We start from the raw sequence: 20,145 nt of genomic DNA, 5'->3' as shown, positions 1-20,145 counted from the left end.
ATAAGTAAGGAGCCAGCCTCCCCTCATTACAGGAACTGAATTCTCTTCATCACTACATCCAGAAGATACAGCAGGGCAAATCCAAGAGTCCTGTTAATCCACAACAAACACCTGCTTGTCACTCTTAAAATGTATCAAAGCAGAACTGGGTCATGGAAACACAGTGTCTCCTCTTTCCACTTCCTCATGACCTCTTGCTAACTTTCCAGTGATTTGAACCACTGGGATGGATGTTCTCAGTTTTTCTTCATCTGGCTTAGAGAGCTATCCCTACCAGTAGGTATACATAAAGAAGCATTCTGAACTCTTGCCCAGTAATTTAACAAATAATTCAAGGGTGATATTTTTATACGCTATCTCTAGTGTTAGATAATACCTAACTCTTACCTTGAATTCTCATGGAGTGAACAATGCACATGCAGTTGATCCAATCCGGAGACTGAGATGATATGAAAGTGTGAATAATAACCAAACTTTTGGCATCAATTATAAGAACATCTTGATATTCTCCACAACACAGAAGCCAGCCTTCTCCTATCATCCGGAACGAGCAGTGGTAATACTATGCAAATTGGATTCAAAGCAAAAGTTTAATTATCACTAGCAATTAATGTAATTTTGGCTGCGGTGAAGACTTCTCTGGATTTTAATTTTATCATCTATTCAACTAAGGTATTAGGCTAAATAACAACTAAAATTTCTTTTAGTTCAATTATTCTACACTTCTGAAGTGTTAATTTTGCCGTTTATCTGACTTGCATTTCGTCATTTTTCTGGAGAAGGGGGCTCTTTTGGGAAGAACTAATCTTATTCCAAATCATGGAAAGCTCACAATTATATTCATTCTGGAATGCTATGTAGAACTAAACAACAAAACCCAGGTTTCTTACCCTAGCAACACTGCTACATCTTAAGAAGAAATAAAAATGTTTGAAAAGCATTTGAGGAATTTTTGTGCCAAATAAATTTTGAGAATGGCTTTTATGAAAGTTTGAGTAATATAATCTACCCTTGACAAGCTCTCTCGCTATTCAGGTTTTGATCCCAGAAAGGAGTTCATGAATGTTTCAATGCAAGTCATCAATGCTAAAAGCAATGCATACAATATAAAAAACAGTGTCAGTACCATGGAATCATGCGACTACCTTACATATGCTTGGAGTCCACATACCAAAAGCCAAAATCTCCTAAATATTGGGAAGTTATTATAAAGATTAAGGCTGTGCCTCTTGCTCTGTTTTCATAAATAAGAAATTCAGAACCTATCCATCCAAAAAAGGTTTAAACTGGAAGCAAAGAAAAAAAAACTTTTTTGCTTTATAAAACTGTATGTCAATAAAATGGAATCGTTTCACGTGTGTGTCACTGTGTGCGTGTGTTTTGTGAGTGTAACTAAGGAAAAATAAGGAAATTGTTTTTCAAATTTGTCTATGTTAGAAAGATACAGAAATAAGAGAAAGAATAAGAAAAAAAATTGGTTGAATAGTTACTTTGGGGAAAGAAAAATGCCAAAAATAACAGATGATAATTGACAGTATTCTATTCTAATGACAAAAAGAAATTCAAGAAAATAATCCCTCTAAAGACATGTCTTTAAATGTGTGCTTAGCAAATGCTCTGAAGGAGCTGTAGAATCTGGAGATGTTCTCAAGGAAGTGAACATACTTACACAGATTGCAGTGTGCCTGTAAGGAAGTGTGGCCTTCTCCACGCACTGTCCATTGGTGACATTCCAAACACACATCTCCCTAGCAGAGATAACTTTGTATTATTCTCTGTCATTTGCACTCAATTGGCTGGAATAATTTTTGTGCCACCAAGTTTTTCTTTAGTGCTGCACTTAAATGCAGCCTGATCGTTTATGTGGCTTTTTGTTACAGATTACTGGGCAAGAAAATGTTGTGGTCATTAGCAGGAATGACATGCTGTATCTCTGTCTTTTTGTTTTGGTAACTACACCCTGCCACCAGCCTACAAACCTTACTTGAGTGCCAACCTGACCTACAACAAATTGTGGGGATGCAGCTATCACAGCCTGGGAGAGTGACAGTACAACAATCTTTCTATGGAAACTGCATCTTCTTGAAAATGATTTATTTTATTGAACTTAAACTACATATTCTGAAAAGCATAATACATCAAGTGTTGCATCTTCTGGAGCTCAGGTATCATTTTTGTAAAAATAAACAGTGCCACCAAGAGGCCACATTTGGTCTGTCATTGATACACTTTATTTCTTTGCTTCTCCTGAAATCCTGAAACCATCCTTGCCACTAAATTGTTAGAAAATTCTCATTGTTTAGAAAACTCTGACTTGGTTACATATATGTTACAAAGATATAGATACAGTTATGAAATACAGTTACAAATACATCCAGTATAGGGCAGTTTAAATCTGTATGATTTCAGTTCACAAAAACCAGAATGGCTGTTTCAGAGTTGTTTGGTAATATTCTTCAGTTTTGACAGTTTCAACACATAAGCAAAATTTTCCAAGGAAGAAAAATGAAAGCTTTATTGGCTTTAAGGGAGAGCTGCTATTAAGAAGCAAAAGACACGGACCAATAACGGTAAACGCTATATGCATTTGGTGTTTGCAGGCTTTGGGGTTTTTTTTAGCCAAACACTGGAAATCAATCTTTAAATCAATGGTTCTCAACCTAGGCTGATTTTGCCCCACAAAGGACATTTGACAATGTTTAGAGACATTTTTAGTTGTCACAACTAGGAACACGATACTGGCATCTAGTGGGGAAAGGCCAGGGATGCTGTTAAACATCCTACAACGCACAGGATAGTCCCCCACAACAAAGAATTCTTCCGTGGTCCACAATGTCATTAGTGCTGAGGTTGAAAAACCATATCCTAGATATAGAACTAAATATTCATAGTGATTTTATTTCTCTCTGTTTATATCCAACTGTATGCCAAAAAGGATTTGAGGTAATCTGAAAAGACATGCAACTCAATAAAACAGGGGGAAAGTGTGTGTGTGTGTGTGTGTGTGTGTGTGTGTGTGTGTGAAAAATAAGACTGGGAAAAAGGTAGAAATTGAAATAATATATCTCAAAGGATATATGTGTGTGTGTGTATATATATATGTAAAGAAATGGAACTTTAAGCAGCCATCAATATGAAATTTTAGCTCTACAAAAAATTTGAGTTTATCAGTGTGGTTCTCAACCCTAGCAGTGCATCAAGAATCACCTGTGAATATATAAAAATTTCTCCTCAGAGATTCTAATTTCATGGCTCTGTGTTGGGGTCCTGGCATGTGGCGTTTTGCAAAGCTCCTGGTCAGTTAACCTGTTTCTAGATAACTCTATCTCTAAACCAGTGGTTCTAAAACTCTGGCTCTACGTTAGACTTACCAGGGAGGTTTTTAAAAATACTGATTGGGACCCAACCCAGACATCAAGCCAGACTAATTAAATCACAGTTTCTAAGGTTGGAGCCTGGGCATCAGTAAAAGCTCTCCCAGTGATACTAATGTTTCTAAACTCTCTTGGATTCTAATGCCTTCCCTGTTTGTTTGCTTATCATCTTATTTTCTACCTTAAACTGGAAAAAAATACAAAAATATCACATAGTAAAAATTGACTCCTTGCCAATCAATTCTATTAAAGAAAGAAAAGCAAATTTGTTGTATATCAAAAGTAGCATTGACATCTTAGCTGGAACTGCTCAGTTATGTATCTAATAGGAAGACATGAAAATTAACTATTAAAATGAACATTCTTCTTTTTCTTTTCAAATACTGTTCCCCAACTTTGTACATAGATTAAATCACCTTCAATTATAAAAAATTAATTTAACAATTTCCAAAATTTTTTAAATTCTTAATTTTTAAATTTCAATGAAAAGAAAATCACACAGGAAAAAATCCATAACATATAAAATTAGATTATTATAGTCCCACTAAAAACTCCTTGAGAAAGAGCCTTTCTTTCTTATTCAACTCTACATCCCCACTTGAGCGCTTCAATAAAAATTCATTCAATGGATACATAAATCAGTCACTACTCTTTCGTCCACTTTCTATCTCTCAAAAGTACACTGTTTTCTCTTGGCCCTATTCTTATTCTCATATTTGTGTGCTTATAACACTGTTATCATTTTGCTCAAATTTTAATGAAGCATCTAGCGGGAAAGGAGATACATATGAATGCTTGGTTTGCCATCTTGAATTACAAGTACATTACATTCTTCAAACTCACTTTTGTCTTCAGTTACACTTTTGGGTTTTCTTTGGCATTCTCAAGCTCCCATCTTCTTATGCCTATTTCTTAAATGTTGGTTTTCCTTAGTATCTTAGGCTTTCTTACATTCTCATATTTCACACTCTCTCTTGATGAGTCATCTACTCCCATGACTGCAGGCACCAACTATATGATGTTGGAAGCCCAGACCTATTCACTGGACTCTAGATTTCCACATACAACTAGTAATTAGATGTTTCCACCTGGATGACTTGCAGGACTTCACACTCCTCGTACTTAAAATGAGGCATAACACCTTCCCTCCTTTGTTCTCATTCTCAATGAATGGTATCATCACCAATGAGTTTCCCAAGTCATTCTTGAACTCACACATTCTCTCACTGCCGCAAATGTGGGGTACCCACTATTTCAAATATTTTCCTCTAAACCAGCAGCATAGCACTCTCCAGGAACCTGTTAGAAATGCAAGTTATTGAACCTCAGCCCAGACCTACTAAACCTGTATCTCCTGGAACGGGGCCGAGAAATCTGTATTTAAACAAGCTCTGAAAGTGGTCCTGATGCAGGCTTAGGTTTGATGAACACTATCCTAGAAGACTCTAAGGCTGGGTGCCTGCCTGCCCATCTCTCTAGTATCATCTCTTGCTGGTAGTTGGAAATTTTATTAATAGTAATAACTCTCTTTATCAATGTCAAGCCTTTTTTGCCTTAAGGTTTTATTAACTATATATATTTATTAATATAATACTAAAACGGCTATATTAACATTAATTTCATTAGTATTTGCCCGATAAATCTCTTTCCATCCATTTACTTTTAACTTTTATATATCCTTATGCTGTTTTTGTTTTTTAGATTGTCTGACAATCTTTGTAATTTAACTGATGGGCTTAGTCCCTTTACTTAATTGAGATTACTGGTTTATTCAGGTTTATTTCAATTACCTTATTTTGTGCTATTTGTCTCATTTATTGTAGTCCCCTTTGGATTAAACAACATTCTTTTTCTGTTTTTAAATTGGAAGTTATATATTCTGTTTCTTTCATTTTTATTTCTTTCGTGTGTTCTCTTAGCAGCTACCCTGGAAATGTCAGCATGTATATCTAGCTTAAAGTCTAAGGTTAATCACCATCTTTACCCACCTCTAGAACACCAGAACACGTGGAGTCTGATCGCTACACTTATGATATGCAGTTGTTGATTAGGATTTTGTGTATGTGGGGAGGAGGTGGATGGGAGGTACATATAAACAATATTGTAATATAATCTGTGCTTATTTAAATTTTCTAAAACTTTGCTGGGTTTTGTTCAATATTCCTTCTTCCATCAGATCTTCCTTCTGAAATCATTATTCTTACTGAAAAACATAATTTAGAATTTCATTATTTATAGAGGGTCTGTTGGCAGTGAACACTCTCAGTATTTGTCTTAAATGTTACTGTTTTGCCCTAATTTTTTGAAGATGTTTTGCTAGAGATATAACTCTAAGTTGATAGATATTTTCTCTCAACTTTTAAAAGATATTTCACTGCTATCTAATTCTCATTTTACTGTTAAGAAGTCAGCTCTCACTTTAATTAACTTCCCTTTAAAAGTAATCTGCTTTTTCTCATCGCCTACTTTCAGGCTCGCTCTTTTTCTTCGGCATTCCATCATTTCAGCATCAGGTTCCAGGTGTTTATTTCCTTTCATTTATCCTAGAATTCACTGGGGTTCCTGAATATTAGGATTTTTGCCTATAGATGAAGTAATACTAAGTGAAAAAAATGGAAAACTAAAAGTCAGGAAGCAAGTCATGATCAGCATGAATCTGATAACGTTGGAAGCAGAAATGCTAAGCCAACGGTCACTTCCTGGGACTTTTAAAAGCTAAAAAAAAAAAAAAAAATCATGTTACTTAGGAAGTAATAGGTCGAGCCTAGTAATTTTAACAAATTTCAGCAGATTGAATTAGGATTTGCTAAGTATGCAGTAGCTAAAGTGTAGGTATGGCCTAAGGAGCATCTCATAGATGCAAGGTGTCAGACCCCAAAGAAATAGAGTTCTAGAAAATTCAAATCATCTTGGAAAAGGAAGACCAGTCAGACTCCTTGGCTCTTTAACAATCATATTTACAGGACTTATACAGCTGAATTCATCTATCGTCAAGAATATGTCCATTAACCCCTAGTTTCTTTTTTGGAGCTAGACCGCTGTGGACAAAAACCTCAAGCTAGAACTCAGTTATAATTTTCAGATCTATTTCTCACTCAGCTATTAATTTTATCAACTGTGCAAGTAGTCTCAGAAAAACTAACCATCCCACAAATTCTCTAGATTGGGAATAAATATCTCAGCCTATGTAGCAGGCTTCGAGGCAGCCCTAGTGTACAAAAGCTAAGCAGTTGTTTAAAAAGAATGCACTAGGACATTTCATTTTCGCTTCATCCAAAGTTCAATCTCTCTAAATATAACAATTATGGCTTTGCTATAAGCTATGAGAATAGGTATCTCTTTGATGTCTGTACCACTAGCCATTTTGTTAAACTATTCCAGTTTTAAAAGTTGGACACTTGATTCCTCATTCTTCTTTTGGGTCTCAGAATTCTAAGCCATATAATTTCTCCTTGGGTTAAAAACAAAAAAGGAGGAGATTCTCTTGTTTCAACCAGCAACCCAATCCCTCATTCGCAAACACATGCTGAATGGATTCCGCATTCCTGAGTGTAGTTTGGCAAACATCTCATAAGCAGAGTAGTTCACAGTAGCTCTTCCATCAGTGGGGCTTTTTCCTACAGCTAAGTCCTGTTTCATTGGAACAAACTTCCTTCCATGAAACTGCACCCAGATCACTATGTTCCTTCTCCTTCTCACTCCCACATCCCACTTACAAGTGAGTCCTCTCCTCTGTTTTAAAATGATATCAGACAAGTGTACAACATAAAGATCGTAACTGCTGAATTGTTTCACGAAACTATGAAGGCTTGCATGGATTTGCTTAATAGCTCAAAGTGAGTTACTACATGAAAAAAGACAAGCGCCCAGACTTTTCCATTTTCAGTTCTATAATAGGTGGCATTTGCCAACATCCTTTACACAATGAGGCAGCCACAAGGCCTGATACACGTTGGGATGTTTAAAGATTGGGAGTCATAGTACTGATTACTTTCCTTGGGACTGTCACACAAGTTATTCAACCATTCAAGATCTAACTTTTCCTATATGTAAAAGGAATATGTTAATCACTAACGTTTCCTTCAGCCCTAGAATTCTGTATCCCGTCAGAGTTTTTAAAAAGGGAGAAGGAACAGAAACGGGCGCACAGTTCCACACGTCTTACCTACCCATTTTCAGCAGCACTAACTATGAAGGGCTGTTTAGAGAAGTCTCTCGCTCTCGCCAAACACGTCACTGAAGCTGAGTGACCAAAAAGAAGTTCTTTGGCCGAAATCTGAAAATGATGAGGGTAAGTTTTTAAATAGCTGTAAACTTTTTAGTAGAAGAATATAACATGACATTATATAATTATTCATAATTCTAATTAGCAATGCTGTTATATTATGTTTTTGCTGTACATAACTTTCAGGAAAACTGATATATGGCATATCAAAATCCCCAGAATAATAAACTTCTAGGTAAAGGAACTGTGTTATACACATTTTTTTTGTTTTTGGTTTTTCATCTGTCATGAAACCTAGATGATTGCTGGACCTGTTTTACAACATCTAGGTTTTGAATACAAATAAATCAGCGTTGACGTTTATTATGCACAAAATGTGCCTCAAACAATAGCAGCATATTTATGTGCAGATTTCAGAATTCAGAAATGAGTTTACAAAATAATGCAGAGAAAATATTACCCTTTTTGTAACCATTATAATGCCTTATTTGAATTCCTGCCTCAGAAATAGTAAAAATTAACTTGTCAACATTAGAAATAAAATTTTAACTAAGCCAACTTAGTTAAACTGCCATTTCAAAATGCCAACTTTTTCTCCCATGTGTGAATTTTAAAAGTGACACCAAGGACTAATGCTTCCATTATCTCATGTGTGAAAGAAGTCTGTTCCTCATAATCCAACCATAACAATAAGAACAAATTATTTCATAACATAATTGTTCTCTGCCTTCCTCTTATTTCTATATTAATCAGAAATATTTCTTTAAAAGATCTGTTATCAGAATAAATTTCTAGTGCTACAAAGAGCATTTTGCAGTTGGTTCTAATCACTTACAATCCAAGTTCTCTACCTTCCTCCTGGGAAATACAGGTTCCATCTCAGAAAACAATATACTATCTTTCCCTATCATCACACTTGGGAAAGCGTACCTCTATGAATTTAACCCTTGTCCTATACATTACGGGCCAAATTAAGCAATGAATCAGGGCAAATCAAAGATACTCCTCCTCCAGAGAAAATCCACTATGGACAAAATGTCAGAAGAGAACACCATTGACTTTCATATGAAGTCTTCATTCTGCTACTAAATCTTCACATGTAGTTGAATAAGCTGTGACAATTCACTATAATCTCCTCATTTTATCACACATTCTGCTGTGAAGAATAACAAAAACCTCTACAATCACACCTAGTCATTGCCATGATGAAATCCAGGAAACCTTTACTTCTATTCGTGGGCTCCACCTTTATTAAGCATTGGTCCCCCTCACTCCCACCAGAGCACAAATAGAAAAGGGAAAAGAACACACAACTTGATGAGCATATACCATATTCCAGGCACTCATGCAACTATGAACAGGGTTTAATCCCCATTTCACAGTTGAGGAAATCAGGGCTCAAAGAATAGAAGTCATTTGCCCAACACTACAGAGTTGGTAAATAACAGACCTAGATTTGACCAAGACCTCTATTCTTTTTCTCTACTCAACATTGCTATTCTTCATTTTGTCACTGTTGTGTTTCCTTCTGAGTATAAAACAGGAAGAAAAATAGAACATACCGATACTAAGAGAATATACCTGAGAGAATGTTCAGAGTTCACCTTTTTCTATGCTCACAGGTATGATGAATGCCAGCAATCAAGACCAAAAGGCCCAAGTGAGGAAGTTCCTAGCATGGGACTTGGAGAAGCTCCCCATTGGCAGACCTCACAAAGTTCTGGGGAAAGCACAGGGCTTTGGGAGTCAGACCCTGAGCCTGGAAGCAGAATGCTTAACCTAGATAGGTGATGAGCAGCCAGGACAGGGAGACATTTATTCTCCAGCTTCCCTGCACCCTGCCATCCCACCACCCATGGACAGGGAAAGTCTGAGATGTGTACGCAATCCCCTAATGAATGCTTGGATACTCCATGTACAGACCTTAAATCAGCTTCTTTCCCTCCCTATTCCTATTCTCTAATCGTCTCTATTTCTTATACAGAAACATGATACTCTCATTCTACCAGTCCTACCTATCTCCCAAACCCCAAATCTGGAAGGTATCTTTGGCTGTTCCTGCTCCTTTAGCTCACATCCAACTGGTTTCTCAGTTCTGTCCATTCTCTCCTCTTAACATCATTCCAGGTTTCATCTCCTCTTCATTCCCATTGCCACTGATTTGGTTCATAGTCAAGAACTTTCCTGACTACATTACCGTAGAAGTCTCCTGCCCAAAGTCCCTGTCCCTTACCTCATCTCCTTCTCCCTTCAAGGTGCCCTTAATACCAAGTGATATTCTAAATTACAAATATAATAAAATAGTATTAGGTCATCTCCTCAAAATCCCTTAATATTACCACTGCTTTTAATTAGCACGTAGTGTTAGCGATTGCTAGTTAAAAAAAAAAAAAAAACTACTCAGCATGTCAGATTCCACGTTGAGTCTGCTCTGTCCTTTCCAGATGTGCCTGTCACCTCTAATTTGCCCTTTATGTTCCAGGTCAGCTCCACTACTTTCACCAGTTCCCTGAAGGCAAAATAGTCCTGCCTTCCACACACACACTTACAATTCTGTCTGCAATCTCCTCCCACCTGCTTTTCCTGTTCAAGTCTGATACATCCTTTAGAATTCAGCTCAGGTATCACTCTCAGAAAGCCTTTCCCTTGAAAAGCACACTTCTCACTGATTAGGATGGCTATTAAAAAAACAACAACAGCAATAGAAAATAACAAGTGTTGGTGAAGATGTTGAGAAAATGGGAACGCTTGCACACTGCTAGTGGGAATACAAAATGGTGCAGCCACTGTAGAAAACAGTTTAGCAGTTCCTCAAAAATTTTAAAATAGAACTACCATACAATCCATCAGTTCTACTTCTGAGTACAGCCCAAAAAAGTGAAAGCAGGGACTCAAACATATGTTTATACACCCAGGTTCATGGCAGCATCGTTCACAATGGTCAAAAGGTGGAAGCAATCCAAATGTCCACTGAGGAATGGATAAACAAAATGTGGTATATAAATACAATGGAATGTTATTGAGCCTTAAAAGGGAAGGATATTAAGACATATCCTACAACATGTATGAGGACATTGTGTTTCGTGAAATAAGCCAGTTGCAAAAGGATAAATACTGTATGATTCTACTTATAGAAGATACATAGTAAGGTCAAATTCATAGAGACAGTGTGTATCCCACCACTTTACAGCTTCTTAATTACATGTCTGTCTCCTCCACTAGACTCTGAGAAACCTGAAGGAGGAATCTATACCTGTGACAAAAGGCATCTGTGTAGTTTGTCTAATGACTGCATAAGTGAGTGTCCTTAGGTTTGTTTTTCCACTGTATTTGGTGGTGAGTGAGCGTTTAAGACCACAGAGCGTGATTATTCTCTTACCTAAACCCTTTTGGAGAGGGGAAGAAGCTTTCCACATTTAGTACAAGGAAGAAATAAACAGCTCCCAGTTCATTTTACACCCCACCTCCCTGCAGTGTCCTTCTCCCCTTCCTACTGTCTTCCCCTGCTATGCCCATTGGCCTCAAGCTGCCCTACAGCCACTCAATCAACCACGTAGTCATAACCTCTCTTAAAATCTCCCTTGTCTTCAAGGCCTCTGTTCTTCTTCCTCTGGCTGAATTATTCCTTTATCTCTATATTTTAAAACAAAAATCAAATTAAACTACTAAGCATTAAAATATCAGTGATGGGACACCCACTTGACTATCTTACAGATACCAAGAGGATTTGTTGAGACCTCAAAAATGCCCTGATTTTTTGAAAAGCCTAGAATCTTCCCTGCTAACAGTTGACCCATTGTCATGTAGGGGCAAGATTCAAAGGAAAAATAAGAGAAGATTTTCATTCTTTCTGGTCCTATGATTAGCCATAGAAAATCTTAAGGAAAACTCTTATGTGGAAAATCTCACACTCATACTAATCAATATCTTACTTGTGTTACTAACTTTTTCACAATGTCCTCACAGTGAATTTCCAAAACATAAAACTCATCCAATCTCCTTCTTAAGTCTTCTCAATGATTCTTCTTGTTCCTTACACCCCTGCCAATCTGATTCCCATTCCCACCTCATATTTCTAACCGTGATTTCTCAATATCAGCAACTATTAGAATTTGGGGTGGAATAATTTTTTTGCTATGAGGGGCTGTCACATGTGCTATGGAATGTTTACAGCATCCCGGGCCTCTGCCCACTAGATGCCAATAGCATCGCCCTTCCCATTGCTCTAACCCCAAACAGAAGACTTGCTCCTAAGAAAAGCATGAAATAACTATTCCCACTGAAGATGAAGTACAGACTGACCCCCACAAAGAGCACCCTGTATTATAACATAACTGCACTGGCAGTTACTAGCCTATGTCCTTCCTCTATGACACTGCAACCAGTTGGGCAGCCAGTACCAGGTCTTCTCATTCACGTTTGAACTCAGGTACCCACCGTACTGCCTAACTTATAAAATGCGCCCAATAAATGCATGTTGAATAAATACTAGGAACATATGTAAAAAGATATAGATGCTAGGATTCCAAATTTCTTAAGCTTATAGCAACCTACATATTACAAGACAACTACTTCAGCCAGGAAACACTACACTCCAACATTAAAAAAAGTAGCAAGATAGTTTAAGCCATTTAGGATTTTAAGTTTAGACTGTAAGAGATAATAAAGGCAAGGGCCAATTTCAAAGCTCAGCTGTTGCAATAATACCCAATCCTTCTTTCAGGAAGGTTCATAAACATTGAGCTGAGCTGGTCTGCTTGCAGTTTTTGGCAGTCCTGTAGTGTAACTGCTCAGTGATGGCAGATGTTAATTAATTACACTATAAAATAGAATTACAATTAATTGTTAATTTAGGTTTTAAAGTGACAAACTTTAAAGGCTAAAAATAGTCTTTGATCTTTAAAAGGCTTCCTAATGAGGGCAGTATACTTTAAGTACATCATTAGTTTAAGTGTTCAAATTGGGTCTAGAGGCTCCTAGAGCTACGCAAATATCTATTCCAATATGTTAAATGTTTATGAGTTGGAACAAGGACAATTAATTGCTAATCAATGGGCCAAATCCTAGGTGAGGTCAGGTTCTGAAATAGGAGGACGATAATAGTAAATTGGATTTAGAGCTTTTCGATGTGACCTGTAAAAATCACAGGCAAGCAGAGACTAAAAGAATGGCAAGAAGGCCAAACTGGCAGAAACACACAGATAATTAAAATATTACTCATTTAGTTAATAGTGGTTTTCAAGGGTGCCCTTTGTTTAGATTAATGAGCCATAATTTTTAGAATTATACTTACATGTCCGTAGTTCAGTTACTTAAACATATAATTCAGGATATAAAATAGTAAAACTCAGCATAGCTTAAAGGATGAGAACACTTAACTGGTAGCTAAGATTGGTGATATTCATAATATAATTTTCAAATATGATCTTGATCCATCATATAATACTTCATTTTTCCAAATTCAGAAGTAAAATCCATTTATTACTTTGGTAAGTACCTTTTTAACAACCATGCAAAACTTCCACTGTCATTGCAGGCAGAAGCAGCAAGCTGTGTTTATTTTATGAGCTCTATCTGCTTCAGTAGTAATAGTTTTCACTAACCTTTAGTTCAGATGAGAGATTCCAGAGGCAGAGTTGACCCTCTTGACTTCCCGTCACAATCATTTGCTGGTCATCAGTGATCATGATGGCAGTGATGCTGTGAGGAGGTGCCTTCCTTCCCCAGAGTGCCACAGCCTGTAGGGAGGACCTCATGGTAAAGGAATCCTGGACACACAGAGATGGGAAGATGTGTACACAGTTATCATTTGTAAATTTTGAAAATTGATCATCTCATAAATGTTTATGATGACACAGACTTGAACAATGTGTTCTCTCAGAGCTGTGGAGAAATGTGTGTCCCCATCAAATAGAGAAGAATGTAGTCAGACATTGAAACTACCATGCCCATTGTTAATTAGTCAAAGAAGAATGATTTTTATTCCAATTCTTGATGATTGATGCTAACCAAGAGAAGGATAGGAATAGTCTACCCACCCCACACCCAGCTCTGACTATGGGTGACCTTACCCACACCAAAGTCCAGCTAGGCCTTTCAAGAAGAATAGAGTTGTCTACACACTATAATTTGAAGACAACTTTGCAGACTCTCTTTCCCCAGAAATGTCACCTCATCTAAGTAACAAATATCTGAACTTTGCTATTAAAAAGTAAATATTTTTGTAAGTGTATTAAAATCCTTAATAGTCATAAGATTCCTAACACATCCAAATAAGAAAACAAAAAGCACAAAGGTCAAACCACAAGAAATCAGATCTCAACCAGAGTTCATCCTGAACAGTCCAGATTGCTAAATGTAGTAAAAACAGACCTGGTATTCAGAGACCTAGATATAGGGCTGCTTTACCACTTATTTATTACCTTTATTTCCATATTATAATGGTTATATGCAGTAAAATGAGGATACTATCACCTACATTGCCTACAGCTCAGTATTCTTATGGGCAATAAATCCAGTGATGCAAATAAAAGCATGTAGGTATAATTATACATACTATGCTATCATTATACTACTCATAAACTATAATCTAGAATTTCAGGCAAGAAATGGCTTTGGGGGTCATTAATCGGATCCCCCTCACTCACAAGAAAACTAACAATGAGAAATAGATAACTCTTAGGATCAGTTCTAATTCTGAGATTCTGAGAGACTAAGCGAGTACAGTGAGAATAAGTAACAGATTAAAAGGTTGCACATCTCAGAAGGTTGCACATCACTTTTTTCAGACTTTCTCTTTTTTTTTTTTCGGCAGAAAAATTTTAAAATTAGCCCCAGAAACTTGATGCCTTGCTATCAACAGGAGAGAGAGTAAATCCATGTTTTCTGAGACCCTGTACAATTCCCCAGAAATGTCTAATCAAAAATAAACCTCAGGGGCTTCCCTGGTGGCGCAGTGGTTAAGAATCCACTTGCCAATGCAGGGGAAATGGGTTCGAGCCCTAGTCTGGGAAGATCTCACATGCCCCAGAGCAACTAAGCCCGTGTGCCACAACTACTGAAGCCCGCATGCCTAGAGCCCATGCTCCGCAACGAGAGAAGCCACTGCAATGAGAAGCCCGCGCGCTGCAACGAAGAATAGTCCCCGCTTACCGTAACTAGAGAAAGCCCACGAGCAGCAACGAAGACCCAACGCAGCCAAAAATAAATAAATTAATTAATTAATTTTTAAAAATGTACATGCTATTATTACTTCTAAAATCTATGATGATCTTTTAATCAACAACTTCAGGTAATATTAGGGTCCTCAGATTTAGCGAATAAAAATACAAGCTGTCCAGTTAAATTTGAATTTCAGGTAAACAACAAATAATTTTTTTAGTGTAAGTATGTCCTAGACAAGATTTGGGACATGCTTATAAAAATTATTTATTGTTTATCTGAAATCCAAACTGAACTGGGTATCCTATAGGCATCTTAGGGACACTGGAGACCCTAAGTTGCAGCCAAAAGGGAGCCTTGAAGATCACTATCATCCCCCTCCCTCCTTCTACAGACAAGAGAATGAAAGCTCAGGAAAATTGTTTACTTGGCCAAAGTAACCCAAGTAGAGAGTGGCTGAGTAAGAACTGGAACCTGGTCTCTTAAGACTCCACCTAGAACTCTCCTCCTGCACACCATGACAAAGACAACCCAGGCTTCCCCACCAGAGCGTCTTAGTGACAGGCTAAGCAAAATTCTTTATGTCGGTATTTCTTTAAAAATAAAAAAAACAAAAATAAATAACAAAAAGCAAATAGTCAAGTAAAACAACAACAATAAAACCTCTTGTCCATTCAGGCACCAGTGTGGCCTACATCCTCTCTAAAAGCTGTGCTAATCCTTCCTGGTCCTTTCTCCATAATTACGAGAAAGCACTAGAGAAGACAACACACCGTTACAGCCCCCATCTTCCTTCTCACCTTCGTCTTCTTCCCTGTAACAAGTTGCTTTTATCTCTCTGACTTGTCTGATCTGAGGCTAGCAGAAAAATAAATATGAGGCAAATGGGGTTTTGTGGCTGGTGTCTACCGGACACTGGAATTGTTTAGCTTGTCATAAATAGCTCTCTTCAGGGACATGCCCTGACACTGAGTCTGCCTCGCCAGCCTCAAATACAAAGACAAACGTCAAACCCCTTTACTGAGGACAGTCAAAAAATACAAAGGACATACTCCGCACTTACCATCCATGAATTCTGACAACAACCTCCTGACCAAAGTAAACATCTGTGAGGAAACTAGAAATAGTATAGCAGTTCGTAATACAAGCTTTGGAATAAAACAGATCTGGGTTTGAATCTCATATCTGCCTCTTACAGTTATGTGGCCTCTGAATCCCATCTCTTAAGTGGAAAGGAATCCTACTTACTTTCTTCAAAATTCATACTTAGGTACTGTGAGAGACACAAATAAATTGCCTCATGATTCTCTCCTTCAAAGAAGATAACTTGGTCATCTTGAGCCCAGAGGAAGTTTCATTACCCAGTTTTAAGTCTAGGTTAAAAAAGCTTGGGGTTTTAACATGCATCAAATTGTACACTTTAAATGAGTGTAGCTTATTGTATGTAAACTATTCCTTAATGAAGCTGAAAAAAACAAATAGATTGGAAATTAGAATAAAGCAGTTTGTTGGATGTCAGCTAGCTAGTCAGTGGCAATAAATTGGGAGAGGACAAAGTGGGGCTTTATGAAGCAACAAGGAATAGATGTAAGCTGAAGAGAAACGTACGTGGGTATCAGGGTAGGCCAGCATGAGAGCTACTTTAAAACCGGGAAATGAAGCAAGGAGCTTCAGGAATCCATGGGACCTAAGGGTTTGTGCTCAGCTGGTCTCAGCAGAAGCCCTATCCCCCAAAACCTGTTTGTTTGCAGATGCTCCCAAAGCGAAAGGTCTTATTTTATCAACAGATTGTAATCAGATCATTCCTTAGGAAAGGTAAAAAATTGTTTCTATAAAGTCATAAGCTGCCCAAGGCATATTTGAATAACATATAAAAATCCATCTGGTTTACCCAGTGGAGCGTGACAATTTCAGAATTAACCCCTAACCAACATCAAAGCCAAGCTCCTCCACAAATGGTATTATTGAGTGATTAACTGCTACTTAAGAAACGCTAGAAAGTAATGTGTTTTAGGTAGGGAATACCATGGTAGGTAAAGTCAGTGGTAAAATAACCCAGAGATCAAGGGATGAATTAGACAGATACACAAAATAATCTCTGAACTCCACACACGCATGATCTGGAACAAGTATAAAACCAAACAGCCAAGAAATCACATCCCTATCACTACACAGATGGGGTTTCCATCACAGCTTGCAACTCTGCCAGTCTTGTGAGTAAAAGATTACAAAGCATAACCTTCAGATTTCATCTCCTCGCTTATTAAGCTGTAGAGCAACAGATTTAAAATAGCCCCATTAATGCCAAGTGTGTTCCATTTACAGACAATGTCGAACAGATGAGCATTTGGCCAGAAAAAGAAACAGGAGAGAGACAACTCATTTCTTTCTGGGTGGCTCCTTCGCTTTTTAAAAAATTTTAGTTTTTATTGAAGTATATTTGATTTACAATGTTGTGTTAGTTTCAGGTGCACAGCAAAGTGATTCAGTTATATATATATATATTCTTTTTCAGATTATTTTCCCATACAGGTTATTATAAAATATTGAGTACACTTCCCTGTGCTATACAGTAGGTCCTTGTTGTTTATCTATTTTATATATAGTAGTGTCTATATATTACTCCCAAATTCCTAATTTATCCCTCCCCCTCAACCTTTCCCCTTTGGTAACCATAAATTTGTTTTCTATGTCTGTGAGTGTATTTCTGTTTTGTAAATAAGTTCATTTGTATCATTTTTTTAGATTCCACATATAAGTGATATCATATGATATTTGTCTTTCTCTCTCTGACTTACTTTATTTAGTATGTTCATCTCTAGGTCTATCCATGTTGCTGCAAATGGCATTATTTCATTCATTTTTATGTCTGAGTAGTATTCCATTGTATACATGTACTACATCTTCTTTATCCATTTCTTTGTCGATGGACATTTAGGTTGCTTCCATGTCTTGGCTACTGTAAATAGTGCTGCAATGAACTTTGGGGTGCATGCATCTTTTTGAATTATGGTTTTCTCTGGAAATAGAGCTCCTTCACTTTTATTTATATTTAGTCAATGAACAACTTCATGGAACTCAAATCCTCTTGTCTAAAACCTTAGTTTTAGGCTTTAAGAAGTGGATTTTTTTCTTTTTAATTTATGCTACATTTAACTCCGAATATTTACAGTCCAAGTAATTTTTTTTTCTTAACCTAGAGATATTTAACATGAACAAAAAGTCTCACTGTTCTAGTCCATTCTTAAATAAATTCAATGAATAGTTAATGAGAACCAAATGTATTCAAGGTGGTGGGTTGAGCTACAGAGAACACAAAGAACAGACAAACACAATCCCTGACCTCAAAGTATATACGACGAAGTAATTTTATGATTAGTTTTAACTAAGTATTCCCACTATTAGGCAATTGTTTTGACGTGTATGAACTCTGTAAACGTATTTCCAGTCCTGAGTCATATTTTTCTTTGCCATATCCAAATACAATCTGTAAAACAATTTGCCTATTTCTTTAAATTAACTCATTTTATTTTTATTTTAAGTATTCAATTAATAATAAATTGTTATATAACTATCTCTTTAGAATTATCTTAATCATTAATAACCATATAAAATCATGGGACTTGACATGCTGGTTAGATTTTTTTTCAAAATGTACATTGAAATAAATACTCGTCTATTAACATAAATGTTTGTTGTGTACTACCTAAAATCACACTGGGAAACATGTCTCTAATACAGTCCCACAGTCAAATCTTTTCCTCTACCCCCTCATAAACCTCCCTGCAACCCAGGCAACTCCTTACACCCCGATACTCTTAGTTGATGACCCTTCCTTCCAATTAACCAAGAAAAACAAGCCACTTACACAAGAGCTTCCTCTCATCACTTCAACAAATCATATCTTTTCCTTATTTTTAGCTTATTTTTCTAAGATATTCATACTAATCTCCTACGATAACATTTTTATCATTACCCCAAATTTCATCTTCTGTCACCTCAGTTACTCCTTTTATTGACCTTTATTTCTTGTGTTTTCAACTGGTCTCCCTTTTCTTTGGCTCCTTTACCTTTACTTACATGCATTTTGTTTAAAAACATTTATTATCTATTTTGTGCTAGAGACTATGCAAGATTCTAGGAATGTAGATAAGAATCTCCGAACCTCAAGGAGCTCATGGGTTTCTAAGGAGACAAGCACATCCTGAGTCACCAACAATGTGATGAGTGCCTTGTAAGGTAAATGCAAGAATGTTTGGGGAGAAAACACAAGTGGAGCTTGAAATCAAAGGTAGAAAGGATTTCCCCATGGAAGTTAATATCTAAACTCAAATCCCAAATATTATACACTTATCAATATTATATATGTGCTGGTTTTGTGACCCAAGAAAGTCCCTAGTTACTTTAAACTTTGTTTTCCTTATCCATAAAATGGTAATAATATTTACCTAACCTGGCTGTAATAAGACTAAGGAGACAGCATGTACCCAGTGGGGAGGCCCTAGAGTTAGTCAGCTTGGATTCCAATGTCAACACTACTACTGTATGTCCTCGGGTGCATTACTTTACAACTGTGTATTGGATTCCCATCAATAAAATGTAGATAAATAATAATATCTATCTAATAGGGTAGATGTGAAAGTTAAGTGGTCTAATCCATGGAAATCATTAGATAGTAAACATTCAATAAATGTTAGCCACTCTTATCAGAAGGCTTTTTTAATCTCAAAATTTGTGTATAAATCCTGTTAAGTAAATAGTAGAACAATAAGTGTAATCCTTGTCATGTATAATCCTCCAGTTTATCACAATTTACAATAGATCCCAGCTATTCAGTGAATTAAGCAGGGGAGACTAAAATAAAATGTCAAAGGTACCAAATTGGCAAAGTAGAACAAAATCTACCATCTTTTCATGTGTCAGGAGTTAAACTGAACGCACCCCAAAATTCATATATTGAAGTCCTAACTCCCAATACCTCAGAATATGACCTTATTTGGAAATAGGGTCATTGCAGGTGTAATTAATTAAGTGAAGATGAGGTCATACTGGGTTAGGGCTAATCCAATATGACTGGCATCCTTATAAAACAGGGAAATTTGGAGAAAGATGCACACAAGGAGAGAGCCATGTGAAGACGAAGGCAGAGATGGGGTGATATTTCTACAAGAGAAGGAATGCCAAAGATTGTCAGCAAACCACCAGAAGTTAGGAGAGAGGCATGGAACAGATTCTTCCTCACAGCCCACAGAAGGAACCAACACTGCTGACACCTTGATTTCAGACTTCTAACCTCTGGAACTGTAAGACAATACATTTCTGCCATTTAAGCCACTCAGTTTGCAGTACTTTGTTATGGCAGTCCTAGCAAGCTAATATACCATC

The 20,145-nt window shown here is 36.9% G+C and overlaps 1 protein-coding gene across 4 annotated transcripts in view; it reads right to left on the bottom strand.

The window, feature by feature from the left end:
* Positions 1-20,145, bottom strand: part of WDR72 (WD repeat domain 72) — a 199,966-nt gene that overhangs the window by 172,409 nt on the left and 7,412 nt on the right. For 3 of the 4 annotated variants that reach the window (XM_061182106.1, XM_061182105.1, XM_061182108.1), the window contains exons 2-5: positions 13,203-13,367; positions 7,544-7,650; positions 1,670-1,748; positions 388-562 (exon numbers count right to left, since the gene is read on the bottom strand). In XM_061182106.1, coding sequence (XP_061038089.1) covers positions 388-562; positions 1,670-1,748; positions 7,544-7,650; positions 13,203-13,355 — 514 coding nt within the window. In that variant the 5' untranslated portion in view covers positions 13,356-13,367. Of the gene's footprint in view, positions 1-387; positions 563-1,669; positions 1,749-7,543; positions 7,651-13,202; positions 13,368-20,145 lie in introns of those variants that run through there. The other variant, XM_061182107.1, reaches the window with a different exon arrangement.

The sequence above is a fragment of the Eubalaena glacialis genome, chromosome 2, assembly GCF_028564815.1.
Source record: "Eubalaena glacialis isolate mEubGla1 chromosome 2, mEubGla1.1.hap2.+ XY, whole genome shotgun sequence".
Taxonomy (NCBI): Eukaryota; Metazoa; Chordata; class Mammalia; order Artiodactyla; family Balaenidae; genus Eubalaena; species Eubalaena glacialis.
Note: the sequence above shows the minus strand (reverse complement) of the source record. Positions and strands in the feature narration are given on the sequence as shown.